Genomic DNA, 20,357 nt, shown 5'->3' with positions numbered 1-20,357 from the left:
TCTGGCACTCCTCCACTCCTACAAGAAAAGAAGAGAAAAATAAAGCAGAGACAACAATTCCACTTAGAAAAATAAAAAAAAAAAAGAGAAAAAAGAAAAAAGAAGGAAGCTAGGTTGGGGTAATTAAGAAAAATAAGCTTTTATGCACTAGTTGCAAAAGTAAGCTAGTAAATGTAGGACATGCATCAAGAGATTTTATCTTTTATAAATGTTACTAGTTTCGCGAGGCTTGTGCTAAGTTCGGGCCCAAACGTACTCTTAACATTTTAACTTTCATTGTTAATGAAGTTATTTACTTCAATTCAGATGCAGAGCCGGGATTTGGAGTTTATGAGTCCTGAATTCTAACTTTTAAGTTATTCAATACTAAATTAATAATCTATAGACAAAGACAGAGTTTGTGAACCTAAGCTACCGAATTCAATCGAAACTGTCGCCCACACTCTAGCTCCGCATTGCTTCTAATTCATTTTGTGCTAAACTTAAACTCATTTAAAATTTTAATAATGTATTTTATTTTCACCTGTATTAATAAACTCATGTTTTCATATTTTAGAATCATCTAACACAACAACAAAAAATTCTATTAACTTCAAATATATACTGCAATAAATATAACCTTAATGAAGAAACTTTACACAAATTAACATAGTGATCCTACAAGAATATTAGTAAATAAAAATTAAAGTACATTAGTAATGTAAAACATTTTAAAACTATATTTGAAAATAATTTTAGGATAATAAGCGTATATGAGCTCACTAAAGAAGCAAACTATTGGACGTATTAAAGATAAAAAGATATTGTAATACCTAATAAACACTTCAGTTGTAAAAGAAAATTTGGCTCCAAAGTTACCCTAATTTTACCTGAATGTATAAGGACAACTAATATATTCTCTCTGTCTCAAAATATAAAGGCAATTTGACTAATTTCGAAGCTAAATTAGGTTGGATTAATTCAATATTTTAAAATTAAAATTTAGATATTCGCAAAAAAATACGGAAAATACTATAAATTGCAATTCTCCTATCAATATAGTGAAAAGATTCTTAAAATATTTGTTAAAATTTATGTAATTAATTTGACTTTGAGAAATGAAACATAACAAATATTTTGAAATAAAGGAGTAAAAAATAATTTAATAAGGAGCAAAAAAAAATCACAAAAAGTCACTATTATATTGACTAATTACAAAAAGGCCTGAGTGGAATAAAGAATGATGCTAAAAGTGCGAATATGTATGGAAAAGTAATAGCAATACTAATAATAAAGTGCCCAATGAATTGTCTTAGAAAATAAATGAGAGCGAAAATGAGAACAAGGAAAAGAACAAAAGCCATTTGTAGAAGCTTCATAGGATGAAAGTTAATGTGAGGACTACAAAAAAATTTGATTCCCTCTTATATATAGTTATAATTTTAGTTATATAAACTTTTTATTAAAACTCAGTAAAAGATAACAAAAGAGATTAGTAAGTGAAATACATGACATTTTTATAAAATCATTTTCTTCTATTTAAATTTTAAATGGTTACAGGTAGGGTTGTTCACAGTTTTGGTTAAAACCAAAACCAAATCGAAAATTTAATCAAACCGAATAAAATAACCGACATTTGGTTTAGTTTGGTTTGGTTTGGTTTGGTTTGGTTTGGTTTTAAATTTGAAAAACCGATAATATTTGGTTTGGTTATGGTTATAGTAAAAAATAACCGAATAAATAACCGAACCAAACCGATAATTATATACATAAAATTTATAATTATTTATATGTATAATATTAGCTTTTCATAAATAATTAAAGATATTTTATACCTTTTAATTATTAATTTAATTTTGGTCTACTTATTTTTAAGGCCCATGTCTTAAAAGAATATGTCCAACAATCCAAGCTCAACTCTAATAAGTCGTAAGCATAAGGGTTGTTTGAATCTAAACTGCGTTGCAAGTTTGGTCCACCTGATTTGTCAGCAGCGTGTCTTTCCCTCAATATGCAGCAAAGTTCACCCTTCTGGGCCATGAGGAAAAAAAAGTTTCATAAGAAATTTGAAGAATGTAGAGAGAGAATATTTGAATTGTCACGGCTAGTCATAAACCGAAAAACCGAACCAAACCGAACCAAACCGATAATAACCAAACCGGTGGTTATTATTTTACTTGGTTTGGTTATGGTTTTAGACATTTAAAAACCGACTAAATTGATTTGGTTATGGTTTTAACCAATAACCGACCCAAACCGAACCATGAACACCCCTAGTTACAGGGGATCACTTCTTCGGCACATATCACTTCCTGTAATATTTTATCACTTAATTATAATTACTTAAAGTACATGTTGCATGTATTGGTATATGGAACTTAGAAAACAAACGTATGTCATGATTATTTACTTTCTTTTATGCTTAGTAGTATGCTACTCTTAATTATATTATTGAGTCTTGCATTTACTTGTAAACTATAGCTAGTTTTTCTACTTAAACATTGTTCGGATAATTTTATTTCCCCAATAATAATAGAACTCATAACTCACCTCAATTTGCTAATTAAAGTTCCTTCGGAGTTGAATCAACTATTACTAATGAAATGACACCAATTGTAAATAGGTATTTACCATCACTACTGGAAAATAGTCTTATGGCAACGCCGAGAAAACCGTTGCTATAGATATCAGAACCGTTGCAAGTGATTTATAGCAACGGTTTAAGGTGCGTTCCATCTGCTCGCGTGCCCATATATCTATGGCAACGGTTTCAGCAACGGTTGGTAAAACACGTTGCTATAGCCATATCTACAGCAACGGTTGCTCCTCTTTCTGATGCAACGAGTTTTGTGTGTTAGTTGGAACGGTTTCCAACTGTCCCCATAGACCTTTAAGCAACGACTTTTGAAGCTATTGCAACGGTTTCGTAGAGGTTATTGCAACATGCTTTTTCCTTTATTGCAACGGTTTTTGTCTATTGCAACGACCTTTTTTTGGTACAAAAATCCTGTGCAATTATTTGGAAAATCCTATTGCAACGGTTCTCATGACCTATTGCAACGGTTTATCTGAAATAGTGGCCCTGGTTTTATATATATATATACACGCATTACAAATTCAATAAATCAGAAAGCACAATTTTTCATAATCCAAAATATCCAACATTCATCATAATCCAAAATGTCCAACATTAATTCATAGTCCAAAATATATATCCAACATTCCTAATCCAACATACCTGTAAAAGCAAAATGTTCAACCCAAAATGCATAGTTAAGTTTTACATTTCAAGATTTAGGATAAGTTTCAACATGTTCGATAGCAAAAAGATTCTTAGAACATGTACAAGCTTCATAAAAGATCTTCTCAAGTAAGATCAACGTGTTCATTGTCTCCTTCCCTTTCTTCATTTTCGACACCTACAAAAGAGAATGAATAATGTCACTACCCTTCAAACGCACACGCACATAATACAAAGATACAACTTATTATAAACGGATACCAATTTTATACTACAATTTAAATACAGAAAAAATCAATATCAACCAAAACGGAGAAAGAGAGACAAGTCGTACAATATGCTTAAAATTACACAAACAACTCGAGGAATTAAAAAATTATACGAAGACCTTCACTGATACATTTTGAAAATAATCAAGCTAACTGGTCTAGTTTTTCACATCAGAAATGCAGTGAGTTGATGATGACTACAGTATGTGATGACACCTGCATCATGTTTTTGAGGGAATTCTGGTGGATGTTGTTTTCTAATAATGAAGGGATGGAGCAAATTTTGATGCTGGTTATTGGTATAAAGGAAGTGAGTAGATGGAAAAATAAGGAAATCAGAAATATTGATGATTCAGGTATGGTACAGGCAGGGACATGGTTCGGGTCTGCAGTGACTAACTTGTATACTCATGATCCTAGTCTAATGGGATATGAAGAGGTACATCATAGTATGCTACTTAATTAGTTGCACAAAGGCTGGACAGCCTGTGCAAATAAGGTGGTTGTTGATGGATGGCTGCTGTGATGGTATCAGAAGCGTGTATAACTTTGTATTATTGCTATTGCACCGCAAGAGGTCCGGACAAAAATGCAAGATATACCAGAGACAACATACAAGGACACAAGACAAGGCCATGCATGCAAGACTCCTACTGGTTTTTTCAAAGAAAGACTGCAGCAACCGGTAGCAGTTCAGCACTATTGCTGGTTTTTTGCATTGCTGCATATTTGTGCACCAAAGGGACCAGACTTGGGACACATACAAAATTTCAGCAGGTGCAGCAGATTAACAGCAAAATTTCACTTCAAAGAAACAATTTTCTTAGCAAGATTGGTCAAAAACTGGTTTATTATTCAGAATAGTAGGCTGGACAGCTTGTGCAAATAAGGTGGTTGTTGGTGGATGGCTGTTGTGATGGTATCAGAAGCATGTATAACTTTGTATTATTGGTATTGCACCTCAACAGGTCCGGACAACAATGCAAGATATACCAGAGACAACATACAAGGACACAAGACAAGGCCATACATTCAAGATTCCTGCTAGTTTTTCCAAAGAAAGACTGCAGCAACTGGTAGCAGTTCAGCCCTATTGCTGGTTTTTTGCATTGCTGCCAATTGTGCACCAAAGGGACCAGACTTGGGACACATACAAAATTTCAGCAGGTCCAGCACATTAACAGAAAAATTGCAATTCAAAGAAATAATTTTCTTAGCAAGATTGGTCAAAAACTAGCTTATTATTTAGAACAGTTGATGTAATTCTATTTCCACCACCTACTGGAATGTATGGATTTCTGTAGTTAGACAAGTTCACTTTATCATTCTAATTAGGCTAGATCTGTTTCCTCCAGTAATTTAGCATTTTTGACAGAAAAGATCTGTTATTTTTTTCCTTTTTTTTTCAATATAACCCTTAAGCCCCAGGTTTTAAATATTTGTATGGAAAAGTGGAATTTTGAACCCAAGACCTTAATGACTTTGATAAAATGGAGCAAATAGCTTATCTGAGCTAAGTTTGCATCATAAACTAAGGTGGTAAAGTGAAGCCTATGCTAGAAATTAGCCAACCTTAATCAAGTCATAAGACTGTCATCTTATTCTAGAAATGTTCGGCAAATAAGATGAACTAGGATTTATCACCAGAAAAGATGTTTCTATTAAACCAAGCATGATAGATTTACCATGTCCACTTAAAAAAAGAGGTATTGTTGGTTGAGATGTGATGTTATAAAAGCTAGAATAAATTAGTTTAATTCAAGTTGAAATATGGCAAACAAGTTGCAGCAAGTTAAAGACTAGTAATGTTCTTTGCAGGATTATCCCCAGCTTTTAGCTTTAAGAATTTGCTACCCTATACTCTATAAGGCACAGATACAACATGCTAAGGGGTGACTTACCAAGGGTTTGGTGGAGGAAAATGACCTGCAGCAATGCTGGTTATCCTAGATGGGTATTTGTGCTCTATCTCATAATCCAAGGCAAGCTTTATACTAGTGATAGATTGCTAAAGTGAGGCATGATCAATGACCAAACATGTCTAATGTGTGAAGCTACTGAGGAATCCATTCAACATTTTTTTTTTAATGTCCTATCTCTTCTTATATCTGGTGCAAAATTCTTAAATTGCAAGGTTATACTAGACATGCCATGAGATGGCATGATGAACTACAATGTGCTGTGAACTTTGCTACAAACAAAAGCTCTAAGGCAAAGATATATAGGATGGCAATGGCTGCCACTGTCCCCTACATATGGGAAAACAGAAACAACAAAGTCTTTTAGAATTCTTGGTGACCAAGTTGTGAGGATAATTATCTAGGATGTTTTATGTCGAGTAAATACCTTTCCTAGGCTGGCTAGAATGATGGTCACTCTCAATTTTTATCCTTAGCTTCCTACACAGTAAAGGTGTTATATGTTGGTAGTGTTTGATTCGAAAGGTAGTAGTTGTTTGCTGGTGTTTAGTTGAGGCTAAAACTGGGGCTGTCCAGTTCTAGAGGGTCTAGTTTGTTTGTAAATATTATCCATGGTAATAAAATGTTTTACTTACCCCAAAAAAAAAAAAGACTTGCTACCCTTTTTCAGTTTGCCTTTCAACAATCCAAACACATACAAACTCATGAATTGAACAAGAAAAAACTTAACAGTAAAAGACATATAGAGAAATACAAATAATCATCCAAGCAAACTTTGATTCCTTTTTCTTTTCAGGAAAAAGTCTACTTTTCAGTAATGTCAGCAAGAAAAAATCAGCTAGCATAAGAAAATCAAAAAAACAAGCAAGCATAAGATTTCACTAAGTTTAGGCAAGAAAGAGATCAGAATAAGTCTGACCTTGATTGTTACCAGGTGTAGAGGAAGCTTCTCCGGGTGAGCGAACACTGAACCTTAACATATTAGGATCAAGTCGGAATTCTGGATTTAGCTGCTGAATTTTTGCAATGACTTTCATTGTAATATCTTGTTCCATGGTATCTTTTTGCGTGTTGAATTTTTCCTGCATTCTTTGTTGCATCCTCTCTTCTATCTCCTCCATTGTTTTCTCCAGTTCATCAGTAACATTTGAAGAGAGTCCAGTATCTGCCGCTTTCTGTTTCAAGAGAGTCTTGGTAACCCCACGTCCATACAATCTTACTCGACCTGGATGATCAGGTCCCATTACTGATACATATGCGTCAACTGATTGACTGCCATCTTCACTTTCTTGAGTTTCTATTCTCTCCATTTCAGCCTACAAATCAGATTGAAGAGAAGGGGGCTCAAGTAAATAAAACTAATCCAATATTTAAGAACAATCAAATGATATCGATAAACCTTTAAATAGAAAATTTCGTACTATTTTGCTAGTCGTATCTTCATATGAGTCCTTGTATACTCGGCCTGGTTTCCTTCTTCTAGTAGCCACAAAAAACTCCTTACTAGACAAAGCTTCAGGATTTTCCTTTTTTTTTTTTTTCTAGTTAGATAAAATATAGCATAAAAATCTTCCCAAGTAAAGTCAACAAGTTCATAGTAAATGAACAATCCAAGAAAACACCAAACCTCGCGGATTATAGCAAAACTTGTTTTGCCAACAGTGTGTGGATACCTCAACTTTTTTCGATTCTCTGTATTTTTTCTGGACATGTCCTGCAAAAATATGAGTTAGTGAAATAATAGAAGCCAAAAGTTATATAGATGAAGGGCATAAATTGAATATCTGAAGGTTGCTACTGGTTGCTAGTTACTGCGAAGACATGTTGTTTGTACCATCGAATGTATATAGGAGATGATAAGGGATTTTCAGCTACTGTGATCCAGTACTCGTCTCATTCAAGATTTTTGCCTAATGTATCACTTTCTAGTTTCTAAAGACTTCATGAGTAGGTGAAAATACGTCGAATCACGAAAAAAGGGAACGTTAAAGCAGCAGATTATGAGTGCCTTACATTTAGACGACCAAAATAAAAGTAAGGCATGAAAAGGAAAGACAAGGTGGAAGGAGTTTGTCACCAATACTTAAATATGAAACAAAATAAACAAATAAAGAACCAAAAAGAGAAATATAGATGATGTTATCATTTAGCTTATGTGGCCATTACAACCAAAATCACAAAAATTCCCCATGAAACAGCAATGTAATTCCCATTTTCAACAAATCAACAAACTGCTATAACCCCATATATCTAATGAGAATTAATACACTAAGATGGCATACTCAATATTTTTTCAAGGAGACACCTGCTACTCTCAACAACTTATCGAAACAGCTGAAAGTTGTCATAACATATCTTCACATCATCCACAAGCTATGCGCGATTCCTTTTGTGTATAACTTTACATAATTATATCAACGGTAAGATCTATAGATGATGTTATCATTTAGCTTATGTGGCCATTACAACAAAAATCACAAAAAAAAAATCAGATATCTTTTGCTTTTGAATAAGGCACTAATTTAAAGAAAAGAAAGTTGTCTATGATTTATATCTTACTTGAGCCGCATCGGAGTTCCAATATTCGAGGAGAGCCTTAAATTGAGATTCTGAAACTTCTTTAGGCCTTTTTGCCATTCGAATTTCGTCATTGGCATAGCGATAGTAGTGTTTCTTCTTCAACCCATTCTTATACTTTCTCCAAGCAAGTTGAATTGTTCGCAAAGCCCATTCTTTCGCAACTTTAGGAATGTCATATTTCTCCTACAATTTGGTGCAATTGGGTTAGTGCAAAAAATCTGAAATATTTTCAAGTAAAAATTGGAACATTGAGAAATTCAAAGCATGGTATAGTTCCACATATCATCATGTGTCTTCAATTTCTTCCATTTAAACACATTCAGAGGACAGAAGGTCCCATTCCTTGCCAATGTGCCGAGGAAGCTACCCAACTCTTTCACAATTGCTTCAGTAGGACCAATGGGTTGGTGCAACTCATTTAGCACGATCAGTTTGCGCTCACTCCGTCCATGTACACTTTGCATTTGTGTTCCACCTCTTTTTCTTTTTTGAGTGGAAGGGCCTGTAATAATATGAACCAAACAGTTTATAGTTATGCAGACAATTGGTCCGGACCTATTTCAAATTTAGTAATTTTAGAACATGAGCCTGCTTGCTTATGAACTATTTTTAGTAAGATAAAAATTAATTCTAAAACTAAATCCAGACAATACAACTATCAGATTTTATAAGCTAAAGACTAATTCTAATTTCAAGTGCATGTAGTTTAAATCTGTAAAATCTTGCCTCCTTCGCCAGATTGGTCATTTGCTTCAAGATTAGTAGAATCATGTGGATCTTGTTGGATTTGTTCATTAACTGCTTATAATGCAGGAATGCTGGAAAGTTGTAAGGTTTGTTGCACTTTTTCTTGTGCTTCTCGTGATTCAGGAGTGGTGGAATCCAAAAAGACTTGCTCATGTACTGTTTGTGCTGCAAGACAAGTAGAATCGGGACACACTTGCTGCACTTGTTCCACTTCAGATCCAGCTGGAATGTAGTTTGAGTTCTGCTTGTGCTTGTAATGCTTATCATTTGACTTATTAACATAAGGTTCTGGAATGTATTTTGAGTTTTGCTTGTGCTTGTGATTCAAAACTCTTTGGCTTAGCAAAGATGAAACTGATCCAGGTGGAATGAAGTTTGAGTTCTTAACTCTCTTGCTTTTTCTTAAACTCCCATCTTGATTCATGATTACTCAAGTCTCTGCAAGTTTTAGAATATGAAATATAAAATTGGTTAGCAGAATGTCAGTGCTGTAAACGAAATCAATCAGAATGGCAGTAGGATTATATTATCTAGTACTATTGTGACACAAACTAGGACTATGAACTCGAGTTCTACTATAAGTAGGCAGGGCATTAATCTAAGTAGAAATAGATAAAAGTTCACACAAAATAGGCAAATTAACAGTCAAACAGAAATATGATTTGCTTGCATTAAGAAGGGATATTCTTGTAGAAATTCAAGAAAAGATCATAAAATATGTATGAAAAAAGGCATTTATCAGACGCTCAAAATAAAAAATGAAACAATGATGAGCATATATAAAAAGAGTTCAGAACTTTATTGTCTAATCATTTTCCTCCATGGAATCCCAATCAGCATCATCGAACTCATCCTCCTCTTCCGATGTTTCCATAATTGTATCTTCTGAATGTTGTGCATTAGATGGAATATCAACGACATCAGCGGGCACATCTTCTCTTGACCATCTAACGTCACCGTCATCTAATCTAGTTGAGGGACCAGTGTCATCATTAGGCTCCCTCCAAAATGTGTCTCCTATATTAGGACAATTCTCTTTCTCTAGATCATACAAATCAACAGGGACTTTATTCCTTGCATAATAAACATCTTTCTCAACTGGATCCGCCACATAAAAAACTTGATGAACTTGTGATGCCAACACAAAAGGATCATCTTTTACTGCATAACTTATTGAAGTATACCCGAGTTAACCCATATTCATCTACTTCATTATGAAACCAATCACATCTAAACAGTACAACACTAAAATGGCCATAATAATCAATCTCAATGATATCTTGAATAACTCCATAATAAATAACCTCTCCATCTATGGGATTTTGGTCCCTAGAACTAGCAAAACTATTTGTTGTTGCTGCTAGCGTCACTCCACTATTTTGAGTCTTTCGTGGGGCATCCCGACTTTTTGTATGAAATCGGTATCCATTAATGAAATATGCAGTGTATCTCTTGCCCACCACATTAGGCATTCTAGATAGCCATATTAGATAATCGGGTACTTCAACATTTTTAACTTTCTCTTCAAACCAACTGCTGAATTCCCGACTATGATTCATTGCTCTTGCCCGTGCGTTTGATCTAGTATGATTACTCATTACATTCTTATGTTCCCTGCAATCATGAATATTTGAAATTTAATATTTAGGACTTTATAAATTGAGCTTAACAGGCGTTATCATAACGAAATAAATGAAGTTTAAAATATAAGTAATTGTTATGTATTTGATCTTACTCGATAAACTTTTCAACTTGTTCATCTCCAGTGTTGAATAAAGCATATCGATGTGCCTCATAACGTAACTGTGGATCCATCATAAAAGTCGAATCCTTTTTCTTCTCAATTCCAATTGGATGGCCTATCTTAGGGAATATAGGTGACAAATTCTGAGCACATTCATCATCCTCAATCTCGTACCTACTGAATCTTGTCTTCACACCATCGCGTAGGTATCTTGAACAAAAGGTCAAGCACTCTTCGGCCAAAAAACCCTCTGCTATTGATGCTTCTGCACAAGATCGATTACGAACGAACGTCTTCAACTTACATAGGTGCCTCTCATTGGGATACATCCAGCGAAGATGAGTCGGACCCCCAAGCCTAATTTCATTCACTAAATGAATAGGTAAATGTGGCATTATATCAAAAAATGCTGGATGAAAAATCCTTTCCAGGTCACATATTATTTCAACAATTTCAGAATCCAATTTCTCAAGATCTCTTCTACTTATAACCTTACTACATATAACTCTAAAGAAATTTCCCAATCTAATCAAGGTTAATGAAACAATCTTGGGCAGCACTTTTCTAACGGCAACCTGGAGCAGGTAATGCATTATAAAATGAGCATCATGACTCTTGTACCCTGATATTTTCATCTCCTTCACTTGCACACGATGTGATATATTAGAAGCACACCCTTTTGGTAATTTGGCATTTTTCAAGACGGTGCAAAACAACCTTTTCTATTCAGGCTTCATGGAGAAACAAGCTTGAGCCAAACTTACATTTCCATCATTATCTTCTATTGGTTGTAGCTCCTTTCGTATCCCCATTTCTTGTAAGTCATAGCGAGAATTTACATGATCATTTGACTTTCCATCTATCTCCAGTAAAGCCCCAAGCAAACTGTCACATATATTCTTTTCTATGTGCATCACATCAAGATTGTGCCTCAATTTGTTATGTGCCCAATATGGCAATTCAAAAAAAATAGATCTTTTTTTCCACGGACCCTTATTATCTCGAGGCCTTTTTTTTTTTGCCCTTTCCAAACACATTGTTGAATTCATGAAGCTCTTCAAGCACTTCTATACCCGACAAAGGTGTAGGTGCAGGTCTATGCTCCTCCTTACCATCAAACGACTTCTTATCTTTTCGCAATGGATGATCAGAAGGCAAAAATCTACGATGACCCAAGTAACACATCTTACGACTATGTTTGAGATATTGAGAGCATGTGTCATAATTACAAGTGGGGCATGCCAATTTTCCCATGGTGCTCCATCCTGAAAGCATTGCTAATGCTGGAAAATCACTAACTGTCCACAATAAGGCTGCACGCATTCGGAATGTTTGGTCGGTTTCAGCATCATATGTTTCTATCCCAGGTTCCCATAGTTCCTTCAATTCTGCAATTAGTGGTTGTAGATACACACCTATATCATTTCCTGGAGATGATGGACCTGGAATGATCATTGACAACATAATATACTCCGGCTTCATGCAAATCCATGGTGATAAATTATAGTTCATCAACATAACAGACCACGAGCTATGAGAAATACTCATGGTTCTAAATGGGTTGAAACCATCACTTGACAGACCCAATCTAACATTACGAGGATCTCGAGAGAAGTCTGGGTACAAACGATCAAAATCCTTCCATGCTTCCCCATCAGCAGGATGCCTTAAATTTCCATCATTGGGTCGTTCATTAGCGTGCCATCTCATTGCAACAGCTGTTTCAGAACACATGAATATCCTCTGCAGCCTAGGCTTTAAGGGGAAGTACCTTAAAACCTTCGCAGGAATTTTAGAGCGTGAATTAGTCGAGGCATCACCAACACTCTTCCATCTAGAAGTTCCATAGACAGAGCAGTTATCTGCTTTCTCATTGTCCTTCCAAAATAACATGTAGTCGTTAGGGCATGCATGTATTTTTTCGTAATGAAGACCCAAATCTTTAATCACTTGTTTAGCCTTATTGAAAGACTCTGGTATCTGAGCAAAGGGAAATGCCTCTCTTATCAAATCTAACAAGTCTGAGAATGCTACATTACTCAAACCATGTAATGATTTAAATAAGTACAACCGAATGGTGAAACTCAATTTATTAAAATTTTCACAACCCGGATATAACTCTTGTTTCCCTTCCTCCAATAATTTAAAAACTTTCTTTGCATCTGCAGATAAACCGTGTCGCGCTACTTCTTCATGCCCTGACTCACCCTCTACATTTCTAAATGTATCATGAAGTAGTCCATCAATGTCATCACGCAAGTTAGAACCTTCATCGTCATTTATTGGATGCGGTGTATTTCTCGATGAAACCCCTTCTCCATGAAAAACCCATTTGGTATAATTATCAACAAAACCATGAACAACCAAGTGATCCTCCACCACATTTCTGTAATGCCAATAGCGATTCATGCACTTCTTGCAAGGACATAATATCTCATTTCCTTGAGAAGCTCGTTCAAATGCCTTATCAAGAAAATAATTCACTCCATCAACATACTCTTCTATCCATCTTAGGTGACTCATCCAACTTTTATCTCCATTATCCATTTAATCCTACATATCACAAGCAAATCACCAAAATTAAGATTCATGCTAAACTTAGAAACTGAAGTCAAGATCACCAGATCCCTTTAGCAACAAGTAATAAAAAATAAAGATAAAATTCTAGACACGTTCAGTGAAGTCGGGATTTAGGTAAAGCAAAGCTTTGAACATAGATGCACTTAAATCAAGTCAAGGAAATTGGGGTGGTACAGATCTAAAAAGGTTCAGTTCTGTAGTATAAATTAAACTTCCTAACTAGGTGTTCCTTGTTCACAATCTTTCTCCACAGAAGTACAAAATCTGAGTTTTTTATGTGGAAGAGTATTTCTTTTTACTCACTGGAAATGCCACTTTTTGATAAAGTGATACCATTTAATCTCGCAAGTTTTACGCGGGTTGGCTACCACCACCCTCCTCCTTTATTCGGGTTATTTACTAGCACAATATAAGCAAGCTCACACTGACATAACCATTATAGCTAACCATTTTGTTATAGTAACACTCAAGCCTTAAAAAAGAAACAGTAAATAGCTAAATGAACTTATTATTCTTGTTGCAACTCTAATATAGCAGCATTTTAGCCTACCAGTCCACTAGTTAACTTCACAAAGTCCAGCTCAAATAAGCAACTTCTTATATAAAAGTAATGATACTTACAAGTTCCTATCGACCACACAAAATCTTGAGTTTAGCAGTTTATAAAATTACAGCAAAAAATTAAACCTTAAATTGGTCTTAATTGGAAATCATGCAGATTGGAAATTCAGAGGATTGAAACACTTGGATGCTGCACTATGCTACTTAATCTGGCTAAATGAGTTGCTGCTATTTGCAGCAGCTTATGATGAAAAGATACAGTGGAATGCAGTGATCCATTGCTATCTCCATACTCAAATTCTTTGGGAGGAGAGTAGGAGGGTAGCTGTTATTTTTAAGCAGGTTTGCTTCTTTGCAGGTGAAGTATTGATTGAAGGAAAAAACTTTGCAAGAATTTACACAGATTCAGGAAATGATATAGAGTACAGAGTCGGCACAAAAATAAACAACTGTAGTCTGCAGATTAACAGTGTGACTGGTTTTACTGGTTTTTTAATTTGCAGATATGCAGGTTCATCAAAAATGCAGCTAGTGTTGGTTTGTATTGGTATTGATAGCAAAATGCAGAGCTCACAGAAGCTGCAGGTGCTGTTGGTAATACAAGTCACAAAACACCAACTTTGGTTTGCACAGTCTGAAGTGGGGTTGCTGTTACTAGTTAGATAGACAGTATGGTCATACAGGATCTATGTATTGACTCTTCTTCAGTGTGTGGTATTAGCATTATATGCTCATCCTGCTGAAGAATTGACTATATGTGGAAATGGTATTGGCTTTAGGGAGTATGCAGTAGTTGAAAATTTGCACTGGTGCTAGTTTCCTCCAGAAATTTCATTGAAGCAAAAGAGCTACATTATAGTTAAGTTGTGCAGGATTCAAATGGTTGCTGTTTTTCATGTGGAATATGGATACATGACTTTTGCATGGAAACAACAAAGAAATTATGCAGAGTCACACAATGAGAGGCAATCCTGGAAGTGTAGCAAGTTGCAGCTTCTAACAGTCTCCTCGTATTGTTGCTGGTTTTTTACAACACATCAGTCAAGCAAAAGAATTACACTAAGATACTGAGTAATTTCTTGAGAGGATAGTTGGTCAAGTTGTGCATCAAGGGGCCAAGCTTGGGAAACAATTTGATTGACACAAGTACTGATGGAATGCAGTGCAATAGCAGTATGAGTTACTGCAGTTTTACACCTGGTGTGACCAATAAGATGAGCAGCAGGACACAACATTGCATGCAGAATTCTATCATTAACTCATTTTATCAAGTTTTTGTTTTTTTACCACATACATAGTTTAGGCTTTTGTAGCACCAACTCAAGACATCATCAAGTCCTAAATTGGAACACTCCAACCTTAGACATAGCATTAACTTCAGGAAATTAGTAATAACCATGATTTAGCTATTCGAAAATAGTAAAGCTCACACATTTCACTAGATATTTACTAAATTGAAGTAGTTCCATCCATTTCTTATCTACTTTAAATGATATAATAGGAAAATAAGCAACCAGATATTGTAAAAATATTGAGACAAAAACTCAATAATTTGAACAAACCAAAATCACAATTTTAATGAAAACGAAGAAAAAGATGAAGGGACATGAAGAAATCAAAAGTCCTTACCTCACACTAGCGATTCACGGGCTCTGCGATGTCGAACTAGTCGTCTACGAAGTGACCAAAGTGTCGTAGAAGAACACTTGGGATTCTGGGAGAACAGTCAACACCCTTAAAGAAAAAACTGTGCTCTGCGATGTCGAACCAGTCGTTTATGACGTGATAAAGTGTCGTTGAAGAACACTTGGGACTCTGGGAGAACAATCAAAATCCTTAAAGAAAAAACTTTCTTTTTCCTGTTAGCCAAGACCATTGAATTCTTTTCACATCATCAACAACAAACCAATAGGTCAAGCAATTATATGACAATATGTAGGCTTATTTGCATGTGGCAGGTGGCTTATTTCAAATTTTAGGATCTAGAATAGCAATAAAATACACTATATGAACCTTTTTTATTTGGACCAGAACACAATATTGCATAAACGTTTCTCCTTTGTCTTCCACTTCCCTGTACCTAAAGAGATTTCTTCATTTACTATTTGACTTAATGCCTTCTCCTTTGAATTTAATCACATGAATATTGTTCCAAAAATACATTATTCTACTAACTGAAACCAATAAAATTTTCCTCTGTAACTACATTTACGAAGCAGAGCAGCAATAATCTGGCTTGTTGACTGTATCTTTTCAGCCATTCAAAAACACCATGTCGAGAAAAAGATAAACATTCTATACTTTATAGCCACTTCCATGGTAATTTTTAGTCACTCAAGATATGGTCGATTAAAGTTATACAAAAAATTACAAGAAGAAACAAGTTTAGATCCAACATCAGGTCCAGAGAAAACAATTTCACCACACTATATGAAATCGCCACTATAAAATGCACCCAACAAGAGTGAAATTGCAGAGAAAGTAAAAGGAAAAAAGGCAAATCTCAGCTTTTTCTTTTGACAACAAAAATAGGGAAGAAAAGTGATATTGTAGAACCAAGCAAAGCAAAGACCCAACCAAAAGGCTTAAAATTATTTCAAACCCACTTCGACAAGGACCCAAATTAATTGTTGGCTGAATATCACAAAAGGGGTTCTATTTTTTAGCTTATATACGAGTTTCCTGAACTTAGCTTATATCAAATACACTACCCACACCTCACAGATTAAAGAAAAAATAAGAGATTGAAGAAGAAATTCAAAAATAATCAGCAAAGAACTTACAATTTCTTCAGCTAATGATGTCTCAAATATGTCTTCTTAGATTTCTCAAACAACCACTTCTTCTAACCATTTAGCAGCTTCAACCCTAGAAATTAACTACACTAATATTTTGAAAATTCAGTTGAAAAAGACCAAACAACAATATACAGAGAAGATGAAATGAGGAGTTCTGACGGAGAGGAGTTCTGATGGAGAATCGTTAATGGAGAGGATTTTTTTGTTTGATACGTTCATCCGATGAAAGAGAAGACATATTAGTTTTGATTTAGCAAATAAATGTAAAAAGAAAAGAAAAGAAATGATTTTGGCAGGTTAAGCAAAAAATAGAGCGGGGAAATTAAAGGGTGGAGGGAATTAAAACCGTTCCAATAGATAAAATATTTCATTTAATAGCTGTCACAGATAACATTAACAGCAACGGTTAACAAATGTGTTGCTATAGGTAAACCTATAGCGACGGTTTTGTACAGTGGCAACGGTTTAATTATTAACCTGTACCCGTGTCCCCAAAACCTTTTGGCAACGGTTTTAACCGTTGCAATATAACATCTACAACAACGGTTTAAGAACTGTGGCTAAACAATCTGTTGCCATAGGCTCAATTTCTGGTAGTGCATGAATTATTATTCATTGGTGGAAATTAGAAATAAAGCTAAGATCATATACCATTACTTCGATTTTTTCAAGTGTGGGAGAGTATTTGGATCTCTCGAACTCTTGGCCTAACAAGTGAAAAGAAAAGAAAAAAAAAATATCATCATAACTCACGTTTAGAATATGTTTAATTAATTCGAGAAAAGATGATACGTTAATATCACAAACTACTCTCCACTAGTGCAAAGTCTAAGAAACACAACTGTTTTCTAATTAACACACAGTTCCGATAAAATTAATTTATTCAATCTTTGATATTATATGTCAATCATTTAACATATAGTTTTGCCATTTGCTGCTACAGTTAATGCCAAAGACCAATGAAAAAAATTAATAAAGGTGAAAAATGATTTATAGAGGCTTTAATTTAAAGTGACTTCACTTATCTATCTACTAGAGCCACTCATCACTTGGAAGTTGGACCGATATATGAAATTATCCTCTTCTGCTTACATTTATCACTGTTGAACTTGATAATTGATTGTTAATCTAATCTCAATACAAGAAAACATATAACATGAAATAGCAGTCATTATGGTACGAGTATTTTGTTGTTCCCGGTAAGCTAAGATCATCTGGTTGGCAATTGAAGTGGGTCATTTTATTTATTTTATTTTTTATTTTTTTGGGCTTTGGCCAAAAACTATTTTTTATTGGTCGAGTTAATTTTTATATTAAAGCAAGATGCATGAACATATTCATTTATTTTAACTTCTTTTATGTGCATTAGCCCCTTCCATCATAGATGGTTCAATCCAAGATAGCTCGGTGTCACGAAATGATTAAGAATTATGATCGAAATGATTTTTTTTTTTTAATTTGCATTCAATAAATACACATGACCAAAGTTAACATGATGAAGATTTTCTAGCCCATAAAAGAAAAAAAAAATCTTAGATTTGGTCTATCGATTTCAAGTGGTAAGATCGATAATTTAACAAGGGGTCATAGGTTCGAGTACCCCTGAGTACAAAGTCGCCTTTGTTAGGGAGCGTTTTACCCACTAATGTGGGATTTCCCGGCGCAAATTCGAATTTAGTCGGGCTCCGATGCAAGTAAGGACGCCATGTAGAAAACCAAAAAAAAAAAAATCCAGACCTGGTCGGTCGATTGGTACTTGTCATTTATCTTAACACTCGAACTCTTGAACTAATTACTAGACAAAAATAATTGTTCATCTATAATGACCAATTTAATATGATTATTTCAGCACGTACAAGCAGGTATGTGTATTGTGGCTTACGAAATTTTTGTTTAGCAATTAGGTTTCAACTAGCAAATTCTCATATAAAATCTTATTGAAATGTAAACCCATAAATTGAAAGCGATTTCGAAAAGAAGGAAAAATGCGGTTGCAGCCCTACGTGCTGCTCAGTTATTGAACTGATAGATTGCACCAATCAGCCATCTTTATCCCCCTTTTTTTTTTCCTCTTCTGAAGTTTTTCCAAAAAGAATAGTACTCATATGTCATAATTGATGTGATACATTTTTTTTTAGTCCGTACCAAAAAAGAATGATATATTTGTATTATTAGAAATAATTTAATTTAAAACTTTTCATTTTATCCTTAATGAAATTATTTACGGTCACATATATATCTATGATGTATTTTAGACCATAAATTTCAAAAGTCTTTCTTTCTTTATTTCTTAAATTCCGTGTCTAATCAAATTATATTACATAAATTGAGAAAGGGGAAGTAATAACAATAAATAAAGACACCACACTGTAGTACTCATAGATTCATTCGTCTACCAAAGTTGATATAATTAGTTATAAGTCAATATAACTTTACCAAAGTTTCCCCAGTTTCAAAACACAGCTGTTTACGACTGATAGTAGTAGTAACTAATTAGAACAAAAACGTTAAAAAGGCAAAGAGGGGGCTACATGGCATGTGTTTAAAATTTGCTTATTTTAACTAGACGAGTCCCTTCTCATGCTAGACGAGTCCCTTCTCATGATTTTCCTTCTCACTTTTTGATGCTTTTCAAAGTGATATATAGCTAAATAGGGCAGCCATTATTTAGGCCGCATTGGTTGAAAAGAAAAAAGATTTGCAATTTTCGCATTGGGTTGATTGATTAAGTTACCTGATTCAACGTACTCTGCATTTGTACTCACGTTCGATATGGCTACAGAGAAAGAACGAAAAAGGTCCAAAAATACCCCTGAACTATTGAAAAAGGTTCATAAATACCCTCCTTCCACCTTTTGGTCTAAAAATACCCTTAAGGTTTGTTTTTGGCTCAAATATACCCCTCAAACTAACAAAGTTAAAGTTAACTCTTTTAAAAAGTCAAATGGCATTTTGTGATTGGACACATATATTATTTAATTTAAAAATTAAAAAATATGAACAAAACTGATTTTTTTTTTGCATTTCGTGAATTAATCAACGAATTTTTTTTTATTTTTTTTTGCATTTCGTGAATAAAAAAATGAAATAGGAAATTATATTTTTTTTTTGCATTTCATGTATTGAAAAATGAAATAGGATAAAAAAATTAATTTTGTTCATATAAAAACAAAATTGGAAAATATATTTTGTCCAATTTTCCAATTTCGTTTTTATATGAACGAAAAAAAAAAATTATCCTATTTCGTTTTTATACGAACGAAATTTTTTTTTTATCCTATTTCGTTTTTTAATACACGAAATGCAAAAAAAAATATAATTTCCTATTTCGTTTTTTTATTCACGAAATGCAAAAAAAAACATATTTCGTTGATTAATTCACGAAATGCAAAAAAAAAAAAAAAAAACAGTTTCGTTCATATTTTTAAATTTTTTAGTTTTTAATTTTTAAGTTTCCACACAATTTTTTTTAAAACAAATATGTAAATTACGGAATTTTATTATTGGCAATTTGTTTTTTAAATATGGAATTTTAAATTACTGGAAATTTATTATTTGCAATTTTTTTTTAAATTTGGATTTTTTTTTAAATTACGGAATTTTATTATTGACCAATTACAAATTGCCATTTGGCTTTTTAAAAGAGTTAATTTTAACTTGTTAGTTTGAGGGGTATATTTGAGCCAAAAACAAACCTTAAGGGTATTTTTAGACCTAAAAGGTGGATGGAAGGGTATTTTTAGACCAAAAGGTGGAAGGAGGGTATTTATGAGCCTTTTTCAATAGTTCAGGGGTATTTTTGGACCTTTTCCGGAGAAAGAATAGGGCTATTGTGAAGATATTTCTTCTTGCAAATTTCACGTGTTTCTCCTATTGACAAGCTGTTTTGAGCAAACCAGATGTCTTTTATATACTACTAGTAACTTTTTTATTTGTTTC

At 34.0% G+C, this 20,357-nt stretch overlaps 2 protein-coding genes across 7 annotated transcripts; both read right to left on the bottom strand.

The window, feature by feature from the left end:
• Window positions 1–3,095: 3,095 nt before the first annotated feature.
• Window positions 3,096–8,488, bottom strand: LOC132603701 (uncharacterized). Of its 4 annotated transcripts, none has more exons than XM_060316873.1 (5): window positions 7,968–8,488; window positions 7,036–7,122; window positions 6,830–6,949; window positions 6,328–6,724; window positions 3,096–3,398 (listed from the first exon to the last, which is right to left on the bottom strand). In XM_060316873.1, the coding sequence occupies exons 1-5, from the start codon at window positions 8,043–8,045 to the stop codon at window positions 3,346–3,348; spliced, it is 735 nt and encodes a 244-aa protein (XP_060172856.1). In that variant the 5' UTR covers window positions 8,046–8,488; the 3' UTR covers window positions 3,096–3,345. The 4 variants fall into 4 exon arrangements, with proteins under 4 accessions (XP_060172856.1, XP_060172858.1, XP_060172855.1 ...); XM_060316875.1 differs by having other exon boundaries at window positions 6,830–6,934; XM_060316872.1 differs by having other exon boundaries at window positions 7,036–7,111; window positions 7,968–8,075.
• A 229-nt stretch (window positions 8,489–8,717) lies between these two features.
• LOC132603700 (uncharacterized) lies at window positions 8,718–16,663 on the bottom strand. 3 transcript variants are annotated; one of them, XR_009568492.1, is made up of 3 exons: window positions 16,404–16,663; window positions 15,250–15,435; window positions 8,718–9,173 (listed from the first exon to the last, which is right to left on the bottom strand). XR_009568492.1 is itself a non-coding variant. In XM_060316870.1 (3 exons), exons 1-2 carry the CDS (start codon window positions 11,112–11,114, stop codon window positions 9,887–9,889), a joined length of 1,107 nt encoding a protein of 368 aa, XP_060172853.1. In that variant the 5' UTR covers window positions 11,115–12,297; the 3' UTR covers window positions 8,718–9,173; window positions 9,533–9,886. The 3 variants fall into 3 exon arrangements, 1 of the variants encoding a protein (XP_060172853.1); XM_060316870.1 differs by lacking the exons at window positions 15,250–15,435; window positions 16,404–16,663 and adding exons at window positions 9,533–10,349; window positions 10,471–12,297; XR_009568491.1 differs by lacking the exon at window positions 15,250–15,435.
• Between the last annotated feature and the right edge of the window lie 3,694 nt (window positions 16,664–20,357).

The sequence above is a fragment of the Lycium barbarum genome, chromosome 7, assembly GCF_019175385.1.
Source record: "Lycium barbarum isolate Lr01 chromosome 7, ASM1917538v2, whole genome shotgun sequence".
NCBI classification, from domain to species: domain Eukaryota; kingdom Viridiplantae; phylum Streptophyta; class Magnoliopsida; order Solanales; family Solanaceae; genus Lycium; species Lycium barbarum.
This window is presented reverse-complemented; position numbering and strand designations above follow the sequence as displayed.